Source organism: Lygodium microphyllum, chromosome 24 (assembly GCF_053477565.2).
Source record: "Lygodium microphyllum isolate KBCC chromosome 24, Lygodium_microphyllum_v1.1.10, whole genome shotgun sequence".
Classification (NCBI taxonomy): Eukaryota; Viridiplantae; Streptophyta; class Polypodiopsida; order Schizaeales; family Lygodiaceae; genus Lygodium; species Lygodium microphyllum.
Genome location: NC_141158.1, coordinates 79,238,843 through 79,257,103, shown reverse-complemented (window position 1 = coordinate 79,257,103; position 18,261 = coordinate 79,238,843). Strand labels below are relative to the sequence as shown.

Sequence of the window (18,261 nt, the reverse complement as noted above, 5' to 3'; positions counted from 1 at the left end):
GCGTGGCCATTCCATGTTTGCCTCAAAGTGGCCTTGACAATCATGCTACCAATGCTAACGTATTTCCTGCCTTTGTTGCCATGGACGCCTACTACTTTGAAGGCTCTCATCCCATCCGTTTCATGCTATGGAAGAAGGATTCACTGCAGGCAAGCATTTCGTGGATTTCATGGTCACATACATGTACCCCTAAGCGCATGGATGGTGGAGCTATTTTGGATGCAGAAACTCATATGCTAGCTCTCCGTTGGTCCCTTTTTCGTGCCATGTGTGTGGATCATCACCCGTGGACCATCATAGCCCGTTATTTTCTTGAGGACAGCGGGCTCCGCCATGGTAACACACGGCTTCGGGCCTCCTGGTGGCATGTCCTTAATGCTGACTCTTGTTTTTCCAGTCCCTCTTCCTCTTTGTTACTGCACTTGGTCGGCTCTTGGAAAGTGGTGCTACAAAAGGCCCGTTGGCACCCAGTAGGGGACCGCTTGCAGACTAACTCCTTTCAGCTGGAATTGTTAGCAATATCGAGACTTCTTTCATGGGAAGATAAACATCAGCTCAGACCAAGATTTAACCACATGGCCCGTTTAGGTGTGACGTCGGTTGCGGATGCTACCCTTGCCACTCGCAATGTCCTCGTATCGTTTCGGACTGCTAGGCGACTCTTCAAGATCCCGCGCGGATACCGTGATTTATGGCAAAAGCTTTCGTCGGAGCTTCAGGGTAGGCAACCCTTTCCTGCCCTGGCTGTGGATCGCCCTTGGCAGGACTGGGACCTTGCAGGCCGGTTGAGTTTGGAAAAGGCCTCTACTAATCAGGTGTATCATCTTCTCATTCAAGATCACCAATGGTTGGGTGAGAAAGCTAATACTGTTTGGGGACTGCGGAAATCGCTGTCATGGTGGCAGACAACGCTGATGGAGGGCTGGCTGAATAAGACACCTTTCAAATGCAAGGTCTTTCTTTGGTGGGTGATGATTGGTGGTCTTCCTCTTGCCTCGGCCCTTGCCAAGCGTCGCATCTCGAATGGCAATTGTTTCTTCTGTACCACACCGGCGGAATCGGCCCGACATCGTTTTCTTTCTTGCCCGCTCGCCAAGAATATCTGGTCACTCTTGTCGCACATTTGGCGCGCGGTGGTGGGGTCCTCACTAACTCCTTTCGACTGGGTTTTTGTGCGCCCGAAGTATCCCACACCGTTACAGTTGCATGTGAAGATCTTATTTCACTTTTTCAGATACTGGGGATGCTGGCACATTTGGACCACGCGCAATGCTTTCCTCTTTGATTCGGCCTCTAATGTACCGCGACACATTGCTAGGCTTAAAGGGCTCTTGCATTGGCAGCTAGATCTCATCCGACACTCCGACTTGCTCCCTCGGGAGGATTTGCATCCTTGGCATATGGCAATTGCCTCTGGGTCGTTGCCATGATTGGTGTAACCTTTTTAGTGCATTACTACGGGGATTCCCCACACGTTGGCCTAGGGCCCTCGTGTCTCTTGTAATCAGAAAAAGAGAGAGAGAAAGAGTGAGAGAACCTCTTCACATGATGGCTTAGTGTCATCATGTATCTTGTAATCAAGTAATCTTGTATTTTTTTCGTAATTAATACAATTACCTTTTACGAAAAAAAGAGAGAGTATATTTACGAAAAAAAGAGAGAGAGAGAGAGTATATAATCCTGAAATAGAGAAGTGCTCAATAACAAAGATAATAGCTTGCTGCCTACTTGGAATGCTAGTTTGAAGAATTGAACATGTCGTTCTTGCTGATTTGAAGAAATGAAGAGGAGAAGATGTGCTAGAATTTAACATACAAATGAATATATTTTACCCGACATTATAAGAGACAAACGAAGATTGAATTAAGTGGTTGAAGGCTGTAGTCTTTCTCAAATAAATGACAACACCAAGTACCTGATGTGAATACTGAATACAATACTGTTGATTGCACAATTTGTCTTCAATGAAGAGAGAATCATGCCTAATGGTGGTGTTACAAAGCTGTTTGTTTTTCCTTGATTTGTTAGATAGGGCTGCCCTTTGAGCCCTTTGTTTTTGGCTCTTGCAATGCACACTATCTTGACAATGTTATTGCACTTGGCTGTGAATGGGGAGCTGGTAGGCTTATCCCTTCCTTCACACCAACATTTTGTTGGTCAAAGTCTTGGCTGATGATACCTTTATGATCTTGAAGGCTGATTGGGATAACCTTTGCAAAGCTTTAGACATATGGGATTTGTTTGTACAAGCTTTGGGGCTGCATATTAATATCACCAAATCTACCCTCATCAGTTGTATGGAACGAGACTTGCAAGCTTTGGGGTGGTAACAAGAGGTAGTAACTAAAGGAAGTATTACAAGGCACTTGGCTGTCCTTTGTGTGTGAATGCATTGTCTAAGCAATTCCTGGATTGGATCTCTACATGTATGGCTAACAAATTTTTAATTGAAAGTTGAAAGTGTGGCCTTTTCATGAGCATCTTAAAGTGGCTTAGACAATGGTACGGCCCATGATTTCATAATATTTGCCATTGTTACCTTGGTCAAAGTCATATTTGTACACCAAAAAGAATGGGGCATGGTGCAATCTTGGATGTGGAAACTGACATGGTGTCACTCAAATGGTTAGTGTTTGAAGCTATGTGTCAGTAGTCTTGGGTCTCCAATGTCCATTGCGTGATTCTTTCTTGAACATAGGGCCATCACACATAGAAATACCAAAATATAGAGCTCCTAGTGGCATGTACTCAATATCGACAAGCCTGTCAATGTCAAATCTTTTGTTTTAGTTGATCACTTGATTCACTCATGGAAAATGGTGCTTTAGAAATTTGATTGGCATCCAAGTGATGATCATTTGTAAGCCAACTCTATGCAGGCTGATTTGCTAGTTGTCTGTAGTTATTTCATGGGACGGGAAGTGACAAGCTAGACCTAAGCTAAATCGAATGGCATGACTTGGATTGATTTTTATTACTAATGTCATTTTGTCTACACAACAAACTTTGATGTATTTTTGGTTGGTCTGAAGAATATTACATTTTTCCAAAGGTTATCATGTTGTATGGGAAACTATTTCATCATCTTTGCATGATTGTTAGTCATTTCCTAGACTTCTTTTGGATAGTCCTTGCCAAGATTGAAGAATTAAGGGACGGTTGCACCTGGAGCATACGTTGGTTAATTTAGTTCATCATTTGCTTATTAGGTATCAAGATTGATTGACACACAAGGGTAGTCCCATTTGGAGTTTTTGTAAAAGTATGAAATGGTGGAAATCAACGGTGATGGTCGATTAGCTCAACAAAACTCCCTTCAACTACAAAGTATTTATTTGATGAATGTTGGTGGATGGTTTTTCTCTTGCTTTTGCACTTTTTAGGCACAATATCTCCAATGGTTTGTGGTTCTGTATACTACAAGTGTAGAGATATGTCGTTACTTATCTTGAAAGTGGCCTTTGGAAACAATCTAAAGAGTGGTGATTATAAAATAACTTGTGCACACATGAAATAAAACAGCAAAATAAGCAAAATATTCACTGAATAGAAGAGATAGAACACTCTTGCATGTTAGATGACACATGACAAGCTGCAAAGGTTTGCACCTCTTTTCGCATTTTGTTAACATTGTTTAAAGTGTGCACAAATCACAAGTGGCTATTTAGCACAAGGGAAAGATACTCACACTTGATGTAAAGTTGAAAGGTGAACCTGTCCCTGTCGTATTTGTAGTTGCAATTTCTTAAGTAATGAAAAATCATCTTTTAACGTACTTGGTTTTTTACTAAGGATAAAGATGATAGTGAGAATGTTGAAAACATGTCTAAGTTAGAGAAGGATCTCATGTCATTTTTAAAAATGTACGTTGATTGCTTCTCTTAGTTACTTCTAGGGCAGCTACCACTTGAAAGGCCAAAAGATTATGGCAAAGATCTTATCCTTGGAAGTAGCCCACCTAATTAGCCACCCTATAGAGTCAATGCAGTCCAATAGGAGGAGATTATGAGTAGGTAGGAGAGGGGGGAAGAAGAAGGAGAAATCAAAGGTCAAGCCCAAGAAGGAGAAATAGGAGAGTTCTTTAGGCTTTGACACAAATTTAGAGAAGCTAAGATCCTCACACTGTGGGAAGGGGACACATCCCAAGGAGAAATGTTGGTAGACGTATCGTCACCTTCGTTCAGGAGCAAAGGATAGAGCTAAATCATTTGAGCCTTCCTCTACCTCTATACCAACTATTACCGATGAGTCTATGTTTCTTCATATCCATGTGTTGGAGTTGTCTTCTTCAGTGGATACTTCATCTTTCGAGAGACCTTGGCTTATTAACGGTGCTTCGAGTTATATGATTCCACGAGGAGATTTGCTATTGGATCGTCAATTTGAGGGTCTTATTAATTTTGGTGACATTTGTGTGGTGCCTATTAGTGGTGTTGGCACTTTGTTGTTATCTCTAGCTCGTTTATCAGGCTTCATTTTGGAAGTCCTACATGTTTGAGACGGGGGCTTTTCACTCCTCTCAATTTACGACCTTACTAGTCTTGGTACTCAAATTGTCTTTAGTGACCAGGCTGTCTTTATTGAGCATTCTTCTTCAGAAGCTATTTTAGCTAAAGGATGGTGGGAGAGAGGGCTTTATAGGCTCCATTCCCCTTCTCTTATGCAAAGTCCTCCGAGGTAGTTGTCTATTGCTGCACCCGTTTTGTATTGTGCACTCTCTATTCCATAGGGTCCTTCCCATCCTCCATCATCTCCTTTGGTGGTTCCCTCATACCCCCCCATCCCTTTTATAGGGGGACGATAGTGGTAATGTGGTTGTGGATTCCTTGGCCCCTAGTGTTTCAAAGGGGATTCCTAGGAACATGAGGAGCTTCTTCATCAGTGGTCTACATAGACGGACTTCATCAGCATTGGCACTCTTCTTGTCACCCTTGGATTTGCATCTTGTTTGGACTTCAGTCACGTCTAGGATTTGAGATAAATCTGTTAGTGGTCATGTTTGTCATGCACTATCATCTCTTGCTTGTGAGCCTCAGTTTGAGCTGGAGGGGGACATTAGGAGCTCTCAGATGTATGTCATGTGCTTTGATGGAGGAGGCAGCTCTATTTAGAGCATACATTTCGTTTTTAGTTGGTTTAAGTGTGTTCATATTGTGCATGCAGCAAGTTCTGAGTCTTCGCAGTGGTGAGTAGTCAGTATGTGTGCGATCCGAGTAGGGCAGTCTATCTTTCATAGGGCGGCAACATTTTGTGCTTCAGAGGGGACTGGTTGGCCAGTTTTTACCTTTCGGTCAGCCAATTTTAGAGCCTCTAGGCTGCTGGTTGGCCAGTTTTAGGGCCTATTGGCTATATATAGCCAGTCCTCTACTTGGGAAGATCATTCTCTTATTCCTCTTGCAGGTGCACACTCTAACTTGGCCATTCTTCTCCATCGATTGCAAGGACTGCTGGCTGCAGGCTCCAGCACCGTCTTTAGTGCTGTCATCATTTTCTATGTTGGGTGTAAAGTCCTTTCGTCTCCGTGTAAAGTTATATGGGTGTGAACACACCCTTAGTTGTACCCTAATATGTAAGTACATTTTATTCTTTGTGTACCGTAACATTTGGTACACTCATCTTGGGATTCACTCTCTCACACCCAACATTGCTACTCCACTGCTAACTCCTACTCCCATTGCACACTTATCCCTTCAAATGGGTATCAGAGCCGCGGTCGCACTTCCTGAAGTCTGTGTGTGTCAGATTCAACCTGTCCGTGTGAAGAAACGTCAGCTTCAGGCATGTGCGTGTGTTAGATAGACAGATGACAGGTCAGAAACCCTAAATTTGTGTAGGTGACAATCTTTTCAGCCCGTTTTGATCAGGTGTGTGCAGGTGACAGTTCCCAGGTTGCAGACGAGAATTCCGAGGTTGCAGGCAATAGTTCATGACAGCTGGTGGGAGTCAGTTTTGACCAGCGTGGATCAGGCGACAGCTCATAACAGCTGGCGGCAGATCCTGACAGTGCTTGACTGCCAGTTGACAGTCTGTTTGACATTTTTTTTGGGTGACTTGGCACATCTACACAAGGCTAGTTCATGTGTGGAAGCATAGTCAAGTTTTTTCAGAAATTTCATGGCTGAAATCTGGGGCTTTTCCTAGTTTCGATGTAGTTTATGCATAACATTGAGATTTGAAACGTAGTGCACATTGGTTCTGAAAATTTGGGGCTTTTCATGTATCAGTGAATTTTTGCTCAGTTGAGCTAAATTTATTGACATTGGTGCACATTTGAATGTTGGGAATAAAGGCCTCATGCCTTTAAATGTGCTCGGGTGTGAACACACCTTTAGCATTTGTACTTACACATATATATCTATCTAAAAACCTAAAGGTACTCTCTCGTCATTGTACCTAAAAACGGGCTCACTCTCGACTCTGCTCTATCTCACTCTCTCTGTCTCTCACTACACGTAACGATCTTCAGTCTCGATCTCCGTGCCCAACCCGTCACTACAAACTGGTATCAGAGCGAGGTTTTGCTCGCTTCTCAAGATGTCAAGCGTGAGCTGGGTGAGGAGGCAACTGCCAAGGTGATAGTTCCAGTTCGCGAGCAGGCAGCGTTTTGTCACAGGTGACAGGGCCAGGTTCTAGCAAGGAGAGTGTGCGATAGGACCAGTGGGGCACCGGGCGTGCAACGGGCAGCGGATAGCATGCTGCCTGCAAATGAGGACTGCGCGATTGGCGGGCGACTAGCGATGACCTGTGATTGGTAGCGGATGACACGATGCGTGACGGGCGACCAAGGGACGGTCGCCAATGGGCTGTTAGTCACGCGACCCGCCTGGCGGGTCAACGGACCCGTCATAATTTTCTTACAAAATCAATTTCTTCTTGAAATTCCTTTTGCCCACTAACAGGCATTCATGCGTGGAGGCACAGCTTCCAATTTTTGTGCAATCTTGGCCCAGAAATTTGGGGCTTTTCTTAGATTTGGGGAATTTGATGCATGACAAGCAAAATTGTCTTAGAAATTGCAGGAATTTGTGACATTTTGTCCTTGACATTTAGGGCTTTTTATGTACATGCACAAATTGGGCTGAAATTTACCCAATTTCTCGACATTGATGCGCATTGGACCCTGTGCAATTTGGGGCTTTTGCAGTTTGGGCAAAATTTGTGCAGCATTTGGGCATTTTATGTACATGCAGGTTGAATTCCACACAATTTGGACATCAACACTTGGTAAAATTTGGGGGTTTTGCTGAAATTGCTCTATTTTGGCAAAACTGGCCTGTTGTATGCATGACAACGAAATTGCAGATGTGTGTTTGATGCTTTGAGCACAAAAATTTTGGGGCTTTTGACCGTTTGTGTCAAATTTCATGCCCATGGATACATGTACAACAGAAATTGCAGCTAAAATTTGGGATTTCTCATGTAATGTGATGTATATGCCCTTGGAACAGCTGTAATCAGTTGTGGAATGCTGTAGCACATGGTTTGGTGCTTCTGAATATTTAATTGCAGATCTGAAATATGTGCTTTTGCATGGTCATTTATTGGTGATTGGTACTTGTTTGTATCTTGGTCACTTGGGTGACAGTTTTGGGCCTGCATTTGCTGTTTTTTGGTCACATTTGTGCTGAAAATCATGGCTGACAGCAATGACAGTAGTAATCTGATGCACATAAAGAAGCTTGAAGGTGCACATAACTTTGCAGTTTGGCAAAAGCAGTGCTACAATATCCTGTTGTAAAAGAAGCAGGCAAAGCCGATCAAAATCAAAGGGGCAAAGCCCGCGGACATGGAACAAGACGATTGGGATGAGTTAAATGAGCTTGCATGCTCAACCATAGAGCTATCGATTTCTGATGCCTTGCTGTTCAACATTGAAGGTTTGGATTCTGTATATGCTATATGGACTAGACTTGAAGAACTGTATGCACAAAAGAGTGCTGCAAGCAAAGTGTATTGTCTGAAAAAGCTTATGGATTTGCTTATGAAAGAGAGTACAGCAATGTCTACTCACTTGAGTGAGTTTAACTCCATTTTCAGCCAGTTGGTTGCCTTGAAGTTCATGATTAATGAGGAATTCAAGGCTACTTTCTTGCTTTGCACTCTTCCAGAGAGTTGGGATACATTCAAGACTGCTATGATCAATTCTAATGTGATCCTTTTGTATGTTGATGTAGAGAGTGCTCTACTTATGGAAGAGATGAATTGGCAGAACAATGCATCTAGCAAGTCTTCAAGTGCTTTGCATACTAGTGGCAGATCACAACAAAAGGGCAAATGTGATAGCAAGGGATGCAATAAATCAGGTGGCAAAGATGTTGAATGTGATCATTGTGGCAAGAAGGGTCGCTTTAAACGTGATTGCTACAAATGGAAGAAAAAGAAAGGAAAAGGCAAGAAGACATATGATAGCAAGGAAGAGAAGAATGACAGTTAGCCTAGGAAGAGCAGTGTAAAAATTGAAGAGGTGAATGTAGTCACTCATGACAGTGATAGTGGGAGTGATGTACTCTTTGTCTCTTCACACTTTGATGCACATGCTTTACTTGTAGATACGGATGATGACATGCATACTTGGATTCTCGATTCAGGTGCTTCCTTTCATGTCACCCCTCATCGTGAGTGGTTCTCTGCCTATACAGGAGGTCGACATGGTGTTGTCCATCTTGGGGACAACTATGCATGTGACATTTTAAGTATTGGCAGTGTGCAGTTACAGTCTCAACATGGCTCTATCTTTACACTTCAACATGTACGGCATGTACCTCAGCTCAAGAAGAGCTTGATTAGCACATGGTAGCTAGATGATGATGGTTTTTATATCACCTTTGGTGATGGAAAATGGAAGATCTGTAAGGGATCTAGGGTTATTGCCAAAACTTGCAAGAGTGATACTTTGTATCCACTTCATGTATCTAGTGTGCGTAACCATGTTGTTGCTGTGGCCGAGCAGCCAAGCGTTTCTTTGTGGCATGGCCGGTTGGGACACATGAGTCAAACAGGAATGAAAGTGCTTTCTCGTTTGGGTTACTTGCCTTGTCTTCGTTATATTGATTTTGAGCATTGTGATCATTGTATTTATAGCAAACATGCACAGACGTGTCATAAAAAGTCTCTTTCTTTGAAATTTTCTTCTCTAGAGTTAGTACATTCGGATGTATGTCAAATGCCAGGATTATCTTTAGGGGGAATGAAATATTTTGTCACCTTTGTCAATGATGCTACATGGAAGGTATGGGTTTACCCTATTCGTAGCAAGGATGAAGTGCTTGACAAGTTAAAAAATTCCTTGGCATTGGCTGAAAATCAGATAGATAAGACACTTAAGTATCTTCGCTCTGATAATGGTGGGGAATATATGTCCAAGGCCTTTAAGGCATTTTGTGACAGCAAAGGGATAAAGAGGGAGCTCATTGCCCCTCATAATCCGTCCCAAAACAGAATTGCAGAGTGTATAAATCGGACCATATAGGACAAGGTCTGTACGATGTTGTCTCGTGCTGCATTACCCCATGGTTTTTGGGCAGAGGCTGTTATGACAACCGTTCACTTAATTAATCGGTCACCAAACAGGTCTTTGGGCGGGGGAGTTCCGCAAGAAGCATGGTCGGGCAAGCCACCTTCATATGCCCATCTAAAAGTGTTTGGATGCGAGGCTTTTGTGCACATTCGTAAAGAAAAACGCAGCAAACTTAAGCCAAAGTCTTGTAAATGCATTTTCCTAGGATATGGCGACGAGGGTGAAATGGGGTATAGATTATGGGATCCCGAGAAAAGAAAAGTAGTACGCAGCAATGACGTTATCTTCTGGGAAGATTGCATGCACAAACAACCTGAAAAGACTGAGGAGGTCCGTAGGGTTGTATTCCGGGAAGAAATACCTTTTGGGCAGCAAAATGTGCCCACTGTACAACAGCAAATACCTGCTGTAAATTAACCTGTAAATGCAGAAAATGATGCTGGAAATGATCAGCTAGCTATTGCCCACAATAATGAGCCACTACATGTGCAGGAACAGCCAGGACAACAAGCTGTTAATGTTGATTTGCAGGCTGAAATGCCAGGACAGCATGCTGAAAATGGAAATTTGCAGAAACAGTCAGCAAACAATGACCATTGGGTTAGGAGATCATCTAGGGCTACTAGAAAACTTGACAGATTTGTTCCTGGTGCAAACAATGTGGCTGATTATGTCATGTTGATAGACTGTGGTGAATTGTCTTGCTTCAAGGAAGCAATGGACAGATAGGACAACAAGAAATTGTATAAAGCCATGTTGTTAGAGATGGAATCTCTTGAGAAAAATGGCACTTGGGACTTGGTGTAGTTGCCTAAGGGGTAGAAAATACTTCCATGCAAATGGGTTTATAAGATGAAGGTCACTTCAGGTTCCTCCCCAAAGTACAAAGCAAGATTGGTTGCAAAGTGGTACAAGCAAGAGTATGGAATTGACTTTTATGAGATTTTCTCTCATATAGTCAAGATGACTATATTGAGAACCATTTTGGGCTTGATTGCAGTTGAGGATATGGAGCTCATACAGATGGATGTAAAGACTGCATTCTTACATGGTGATCTGCATAAAGACATATATATGTAGTAGCCTGAAGGGTTTGTGGAAAAAGGGAAAGAAAAGATGATATATAAACTCAAAAGGAGTCTGTATGGGCTGAAACAAGCACCAAGAGAATGATATCATAAGTTTGATACATTATGCAGTCTTAAGGTGTTCATAGAAGTCAAGTGGATCACTGTTTGTACACCACGAAGGCAGCAAATGGCAGCGTGATTATCTTGGTTTTGTATGTTGATGACACGCTGATTGCTGGCAGGGATACTCATGCCTTGGATTCATTGAAGCAAAGTCTTCATGGCAGCTTTGACATGAAGGATCTTAGTGATACAAATCACATTCTTGGTATGCGAATACTCAGAGATAGATCGAAAGGCTTACTCTATCTATCTCAGCAAGAGTATATCTCCAAAGTTTTGCAGCGTTCCAATATGGAGGGGGGAAAACAATTGGGGTTTCATTGTCTCCATATGTGAAACTGAGTGCAGAGGACAACCCTACATTTGATGATGAGAAGGTTGAAATGGCCAAGATACTATATGCTTCAGCTGTTGGCAGTTTGATGTATGCTATGGTTGCTACACGTCGTGACATTGCCTTTGCAGTGGGAGTGGTTAGCGGATACATGGCAACCCTTGGCAAGAAGCATTGGGATGCAATGAAAGGTATTATGAGATACCTCAAAGGCACAAAGGAGTTGTGCATCTGCTTTGGAAAGCAGAAGGCATCTGTTGTTGGCTTTACGGATGCAGACTGTGCTGGTCATGCGGACTTCACGAAGTCCACTTCTGGGTATGTGTTTACTTTCACAAGAGGAGCAGTCTCTTGGATCTCCAGGCTACAAAAGTGTGTTGCATTGTCTACTACAGAGGCAGAGTATGTGGCTGCCACTAAGGCATGCAAGGAGACTTTATGGCTTTCACGTCTTGTGGGAGAGCTTGGCATCTCAGAGTTACCTGTTGTCCATTGTGATAGTCAGAGTGTTGTCATGCTAGCACGGACCCATTTGCATGGAAGGGTTTCCTACTCTTTAGGCAATTGCACCAAGTCCCAAGTGCCATTTTTCTCAAGAGATTCCATTTCCGACAAGATGGCTTTATACCATTTCTTGCTGTCCTATCTGTCCATTGCATCCTTGAAGCAAGACGGCTTGCCACAGTCTGTCAACATGACATAATCAGCCACATTATTTGCATCAGGAATGAATCTATCGGGTTGTCTAGTAGCCCTAGACGATCTCCTAACCCAATGATGATTGTTTGCTGGTTGTTCGTATAAATTTTCATTTTCAGCATGCTGTCTTGGTATTTCAGCTTGCAAATCAACATTAACAGGTTGTTGTCCTGGCTGTTCCTACACATGTAGTGACTCAATATCATGGGCAATAGCTGTCCGATCATTTTCAGCATTATTTTCTACATTTACAGGCTCATTTATAGCAGGTATTTGTTGCTGTACAGCGGGCATATTTTGTTGTCCAAAAGGTATTTCTTCCCAGAATACAACCCTATGGATTTCCTCCGTTCTTTTGGGCTATTTGTGCATGTGATCTTCCCAGAAGATAACATCATTGCTGCATACTACTTTCCTTTTCTCGAGATCCCATAATCTATACTCCATTTCATCCTTGTCACCATATCCTAGGAAAATGCATTTACAAGACTTTGGCTCAAGTCTGCTGCATTTTTCTTTACGAATGTGCACAAAAGCCTCGCAGCCAAACACTTTCAGGTGAGCATATGAAGGTGGCTTTCCCAACCATGCTAGGTCCCCCTCTCCCCTCCCAAGACCTGTTTGGTGACCGATTAATTAAGTGTACGACTATCATAACAGCCTCTGTCCAAAAACCATGGGGTAATGTAGCATGAGACAGCATCGTATGGACCTTATGCTGTATGGTCTGATTCATATACTCTGCAACTCCATTCTAGGGTGGGTCCCAACTGGCCATGCCACAAAGAAACACTTGGTTGCTCGGTCACGGCAACAACATGATCACTCACACTAGATACATGGAGAGGATGGCAATCACTCTAGATCCCTTACAGATCTTCCATTTCCTATCACTAAAGGTGGTATGAAATCCATCATTATCTAGTTGCCTTGTGCTAATCAAGATTTTCTTGAGCTGAGGTACATGCCGTACATGTTGAAGTGTGAAGACAGAGCCATGTTGAAACTGCAACTACACATTGCCAATACTTGCAATGTCACATGTATAGTTGACCCCAAGATGGACAACACCATGTCTACCCTCTGTATAGGTGAAGAACCACTCACGATGAGGGGTAACATGAAAGGAAGCACCTGAATTGAGAATCCAAGTATGCATGTCATTATCTATATCTGCAAGTAAAGCATGTGCACCAAAGTGTGAAGAGACAAAGAGTACGTCATTTCCACTGTCACTGTCATGAGTGATTACATTCACCTCTTCAATTTTAACACTGCCCTTCTTAGGTCGACCCTCTTTTTTCTCTTCCTTACTATCATTTGTCTTCTTGCCCTTTCCTTTCTCTTTCTTCCACTTGTAACAGTCACATTTAAAGTGACCCTTCTTGCCACAATGATGGCATTCAACGTCTTTGCCGTGTGATACTACGTCCCTTGCTATCAAATTTGCCTTTCTGTTGTGATTTTCCCCTAGTATGCAAAGCACTAAAAGACTTACTAGATGCATTGTTTTGCCGATTCATTTCTTTCATGAGTAGAGTACTCTCTACATTAGCATACAAAATAATGGCATTAGAATTGCTCATAGCAGTCCTGAATGTATTCCAACTCTCTGGAAGAGTGCAAAGCAAGAACGTAGCCTTAAATTCTTCATCAATCAAGAACTTCAAGGCAACCAGCTGGCTGAAAATGGAGTTAAACTCACTCAACTGAGTAGAGATTGCTGTACCCTCTTTCATATGCAAATCCATAAGCTTTTTCAGCCATTACACTTTGCTTGTAGCACTCTTTTGTGCATACAATTCTTTCAGTGGAGTCCAAATAGCATATGCAGAATCCAAACCTTCAATGTTAAACAACAAGGCATCAGAAATCGATAGCTCAATGGTTGAGTGTGCAAGCTCATTTAACTCATCCCAATCGTCCTGTTCCATATTTGCGGGTTTTGCCCCTTTTGTCTTAATCGGCTTTGCCTGTTTCTTTTGCAACACAATATTGTAGCACTGTTTTTGCCAAACTGCAAATTTATGTGCTCCTTCAAGCTTCTTTATGTGCATGAGATTACTGCTGTCACTGTTGCCAGCCATGATTTTCAGCCCAAATGTGGCCAAAAAATTTAGCAAATGCAGGCCCAAACTGTCACACAAGTGACCAAGTTACAAACAAGTACCAACCAGCAATAAATGACCACGTAGAAGCAGAAATTTCAGATCTGTAAGTAAATTTTCAGAAGCATCAAACCATGTGCTACAACATTCCACAACTGATTACAGCTGTTCCAAGGGCAAATACATCACATTACATGAGAAATCCCAAATTTTAGCTGCAATTTCTGTTGTACATCCACGGGCATAAAATTTGACACGCACGGTCAAAAGCCACAAAATTTTTGTGCTCAAAGCATTAACCATACATCTGCACTGTCTTTGACATGCATAGAATAGGCCAATTTTGCCAAAATAGAGCAATTTCAGCAAAACCCCCAAATTTCACTGACCAATTTGTCCCAATTGCATTAATACATGTTCCTGAAAGCATAAAGCGGGCAAAATTAGCAAAATTCCAAAGATTCTGCAAAAGGCCCAAATTTCTCGGGTCCAAATGTACACCAATGTCAGCCAATCTGACTTAGTTGAATAGAATTTCACCAATATAGTAAAAGCCCCAAATTTTTGGGCTTAGATTGTACGAAAATTTGAAGCTGTGCCTCCAGGCGTGAATCCTCGGTAGGGGAGTTTAAAAAAAAGATTTTGAAGAGGAAAAAAAATGTTGGAGGACGGGTCCATTGACCCATCGTGTAGGTTGCGCCTGGTTGCCTGCCCGTCCTGTTGCATGTTGACAGTTGCGTGGTCGCCGCTTGGTTGTTTGTCAGTGCAGCCTGCTCGCCCGCTAGTTGCCCGCTGGTCCCACCATCTCGTTGGCTGGTCCCGTCTGTGAGCCCTGCTGCTGGCCGTCGCGCCTGGTGCTGCCTGTTGCTTCCCAGTAGTCCACGCTGGACCTGTCACCTGCTGGACCTGCCATGATCTTGCCGTGATCCTGCCTGCCTGGCTTGACCTGTCACTTGCTGGCCAGTTTGAAGTGACTGTTTCCACTCTCGTGTTTGCCGACGGACAAAACGCCCAGCAGCTGTACGCGAGCTGCCTTTTACATCGGGAAGCGTGCACTTTGTACCCGCTCTGATACCAGTTTGTAGTGACGGAGAGTGCGAAGATTGAGACAGTCAGTGGCTGTTAGCAGTAGAGAGAGACAGAGAGTGAGAGAGAGCAGAGCAGAGGGTGTGCACGATTTGTTTAGGTACAATGAGGAGTGTACCACTTTAGGTTTATATATATATATATATACATATATATATATATATGAAAGTACAAGTGCTAAGGGTGTGTTCACACCCGAGCACATTAAAAGGCACAAGGGCCTTTATTCCCAACATACTGCAGGGCAAGGGGACAGCATTGTCCAACCAATCTCCACAGACAGAAGTCCTCCCTTGTCTTCCGTTGCTACTGGCTGATCAATAAAGTGATGACTGAGAAGTCTAGAGGGGCCACAATCCCTCTAAAAAAGCCCTGCTTGACCTTTTCATTGACTTTTTTGAAGTACAAGAGTAAAACTGCTATACCTTGTCTATCAGCATTTATATCACTGCTGATCTGCACTCACATCTTATGACCTCACAAATAAGAAAATCTCTTTTTAGGGGATGGATAGGTGTTGAAGAGGCAACCTTTCTAATTCTGAGAGCAGGCTCATTATTTTAAAATAGATTGTGTGTAGAAGCAAATGCTTTTGTAGAGAATGCACTGGCACAATACTCGAAAATAAAATAAGGGCATGTTTTTTGAAAACCATTGCTCAGAATGTATGATGTTTATGATTGAAACTATTGTCTAAACATTATTTGTTGGGCAATTTATTTTTGGTCGAACTAGATATGGGATAAAAGACAAGTCCTAGCTATGTTGGATCAATGATGATAGTGGCATGTCAATGTATAACATCATCATATTTCTAGCTTCTATAAGAACTCTAATAAATAGGAGTCACCTAGATGAAAGATTTAGATTGTCTTGTCTTATTTTTTGGTTCTATATCTTGGTTTGGGGGAAGGGGGGGGGGGAAAGAGAGAGAGGCAGGGAGGAAGATAGAGAGGGTGTCAGGGAGAGTAACTATGGATTGTTCATGCAGCATACATGTACCACATGTGGTGCACCAGTCGACATTGGCCGCATGGTTCCTAACTATTGTACGTCTGTTTTCCTTTCATTTAAAAGAGAATAAAAGTGGAAGTCAGGAGATCCGAATAAAGCTGTATAGTTGTAGTTTCTTGTAGTCTGGTTTATTTTAGGAAAATCTGGTTTTCATTCCATGAAGAATTATGTATTGCTTGTGAAGAAGTCTCCAGGTTGTGGCAAATCTTCTTTGAAGCTGATGAATGCTGTTTGGAAAACTTTCTGTCATCAGCATTAAGGGCAGCAGCAGCTGCATTTAATCGTGAAGATTGTAGGAGGCAGTTGCAAATAGCATCTCGAAAGCGTCGGAAAGAAATGACGGATCAGAATGACAGGGTAAAGAGATTAAAAGTATGTTAAACATTCGGCATCAGCATGTAATGAACATTGGGGATGTGGATTATTGAGCTGATGGAATTTTCCAAATTAATCAGGTCGTTACTAATTATAATGGCAGTCGACATCCGAGAGGTGTACAATATCCATTCAATGTCAGTGAGAAGGTTCTTATCAAGGTAGAGCACTCGATCAACTTGTTCATATTCAGGCTTCCTATCCACAGATAGTTATATGGCCAGATTCATGTGCAAATTTTGACTATAAATGGCTTCTTAATGGCTGTTCATACTTTGTCTGGTCCTTGCAGGGAAACAAGCGAACACCTGAAAAGTTTGTAGGAAGGGAAGCAGTTGTTACATCCAAGTGTCTTAATGGCTGGTGAGCAATGCTTTCTTTAGCCTTAGCTTCAAAGAGATGATCGTACAATCTAACTGCTGTGTTTCTGCCTCAGGTACTTGCTGAGGACACTGGATAATGGCGAGAGTGTTCGTTTGCAGTATCGCTCCTTACAAAAATGCTTGTCAGATCATAAAGAAGATCACATGAAACACCAAAGCTCTGGTCAATGACTAGTTGAACCTCACTTGCACAAGAAGGTTTCTCATAAGGCCTAGTGGCAAGCGGGCACTGGTGGGGGTTGACTTGCAACAAGTTGCTTGAATCATGGTAGTGATTGAGAGCTGTAATGAGGAATTCATAATATCTGTGGTGCTTTTACAGCATCAAATCATTATGGATTCAACTGGTCCAAACTTGGTCTAAGCAAGGGCCCTGCTTGATTCCTTGAGCCTAACATTTAATCCTTGTCCCTCACACATCACTGCATCAATGCTTTACAAAAATTGTATGGGATGTTACACAGATGTAAGGATTTGAACCTGCTGGACACAATGAACTGTGCAAGCCTCTCTGGCTGATGGTACCACTCATGCCAACAGTTGAGTTTTCTTCTGGAGCTCTTGGAGATGTGCTCCTAATTTTGTCTGTGACCTATTCAGGTTCTTTTCTTGTAATGAGGCTGTACTAGTGGAGAGACATGTGTGCACTATAAGTAAGCATGTCTGCAATCCTACAGACATCACTTGTAAAAATGCCCATTGACAGCCTTTTTACTCTCCGGTACTATCATGGGCACCGAAAGACTTGGAAGCTCCAATTAAAATGTGGACATGGATGCAACATCATGTCTCATTGTGCCCTCTATATGCTCATGGGCATGGGGATGTGCTCTAGTTCCACATAGTTCAGAGCAATTTTTATATCCCCAACATTCTATGAGCAATTTTTATACCCCACATGCTCTTGTCTATGCTTGCAAGCTATCTGGGCCAACTTGCAGCTAATCAAGCTGTTTCTATTACCCAGTAAACATAGTACTAGTGGATGATTGCTGTGTCATACTGTATACAACAAGGTTTCTGCAATACATCAGTGGCTTTTTACACGAGTTCTGATTGAGATTTCTCAAGTTTCAAATAACATTTCCCTCTTGCTTAATGGATACAATGTAGTGAATCATCATTCCTTTGAACCTGTTACTGCATTTACACTTCATCATGTTTTGACACCTTTTTCGGGGCTCATTGAAAAGTACCATGTCCGTGGTTAGGAGAGGCGTGTATCTTCTCGCAAAATTGTGAGCTATAGCCGTTTGTTGGTCTTCTACATGTCATTTTGTGAGAGGGTTTCAGCTGGCAATGTATTGGAACTTGCACCTAATTTACACTAGAAATATGGAGCATAGAAATACTTATTAGCAATCGACATAATTTCTAGTAACAGGAGAGAGATTCTGGATGTGGGTGAGAAAGTCACACTCCAAGGATGGAATTGGTTACTATAGAAGAAAGAGGATGCATGTATTTCCCGTGCTTGGGAAGTTGTGATGTATGAATGCAGTTTATTACTTAAAACTTGACACACTGAAGGTTGTGAAGAAGAGGATCCTCA

The 18,261-nt window shown here is 42.5% G+C and overlaps 1 protein-coding gene across 2 annotated transcripts in view; it reads left to right on the top strand.

Annotated features, from left to right (window-relative positions):
* Positions 1-17,753, top strand: part of LOC148015275 (uncharacterized) — a 53,813-nt gene extending 36,060 nt beyond the window's left edge. Inside the window, exons 8-12 of one of the 2 annotated variants that reach the window (XM_087664930.1) lie at positions 15,929-15,986; positions 16,205-16,323; positions 16,407-16,487; positions 16,619-16,689; positions 16,763-17,753. In XM_087664930.1, the coding sequence (XP_087521056.1) occupies positions 15,929-15,986; positions 16,205-16,323; positions 16,407-16,487; positions 16,619-16,689; positions 16,763-16,880 (447 nt within the window). In that variant the 3' untranslated portion in view covers positions 16,881-17,753. The remainder of the gene's footprint in view (positions 1-15,928; positions 15,987-16,204; positions 16,324-16,406; positions 16,488-16,618; positions 16,690-16,762) is intronic. The other variant, XM_087664931.1, reaches the window with a different exon arrangement.
* The last annotated feature ends 508 nt before the right edge of the window (positions 17,754-18,261 follow it).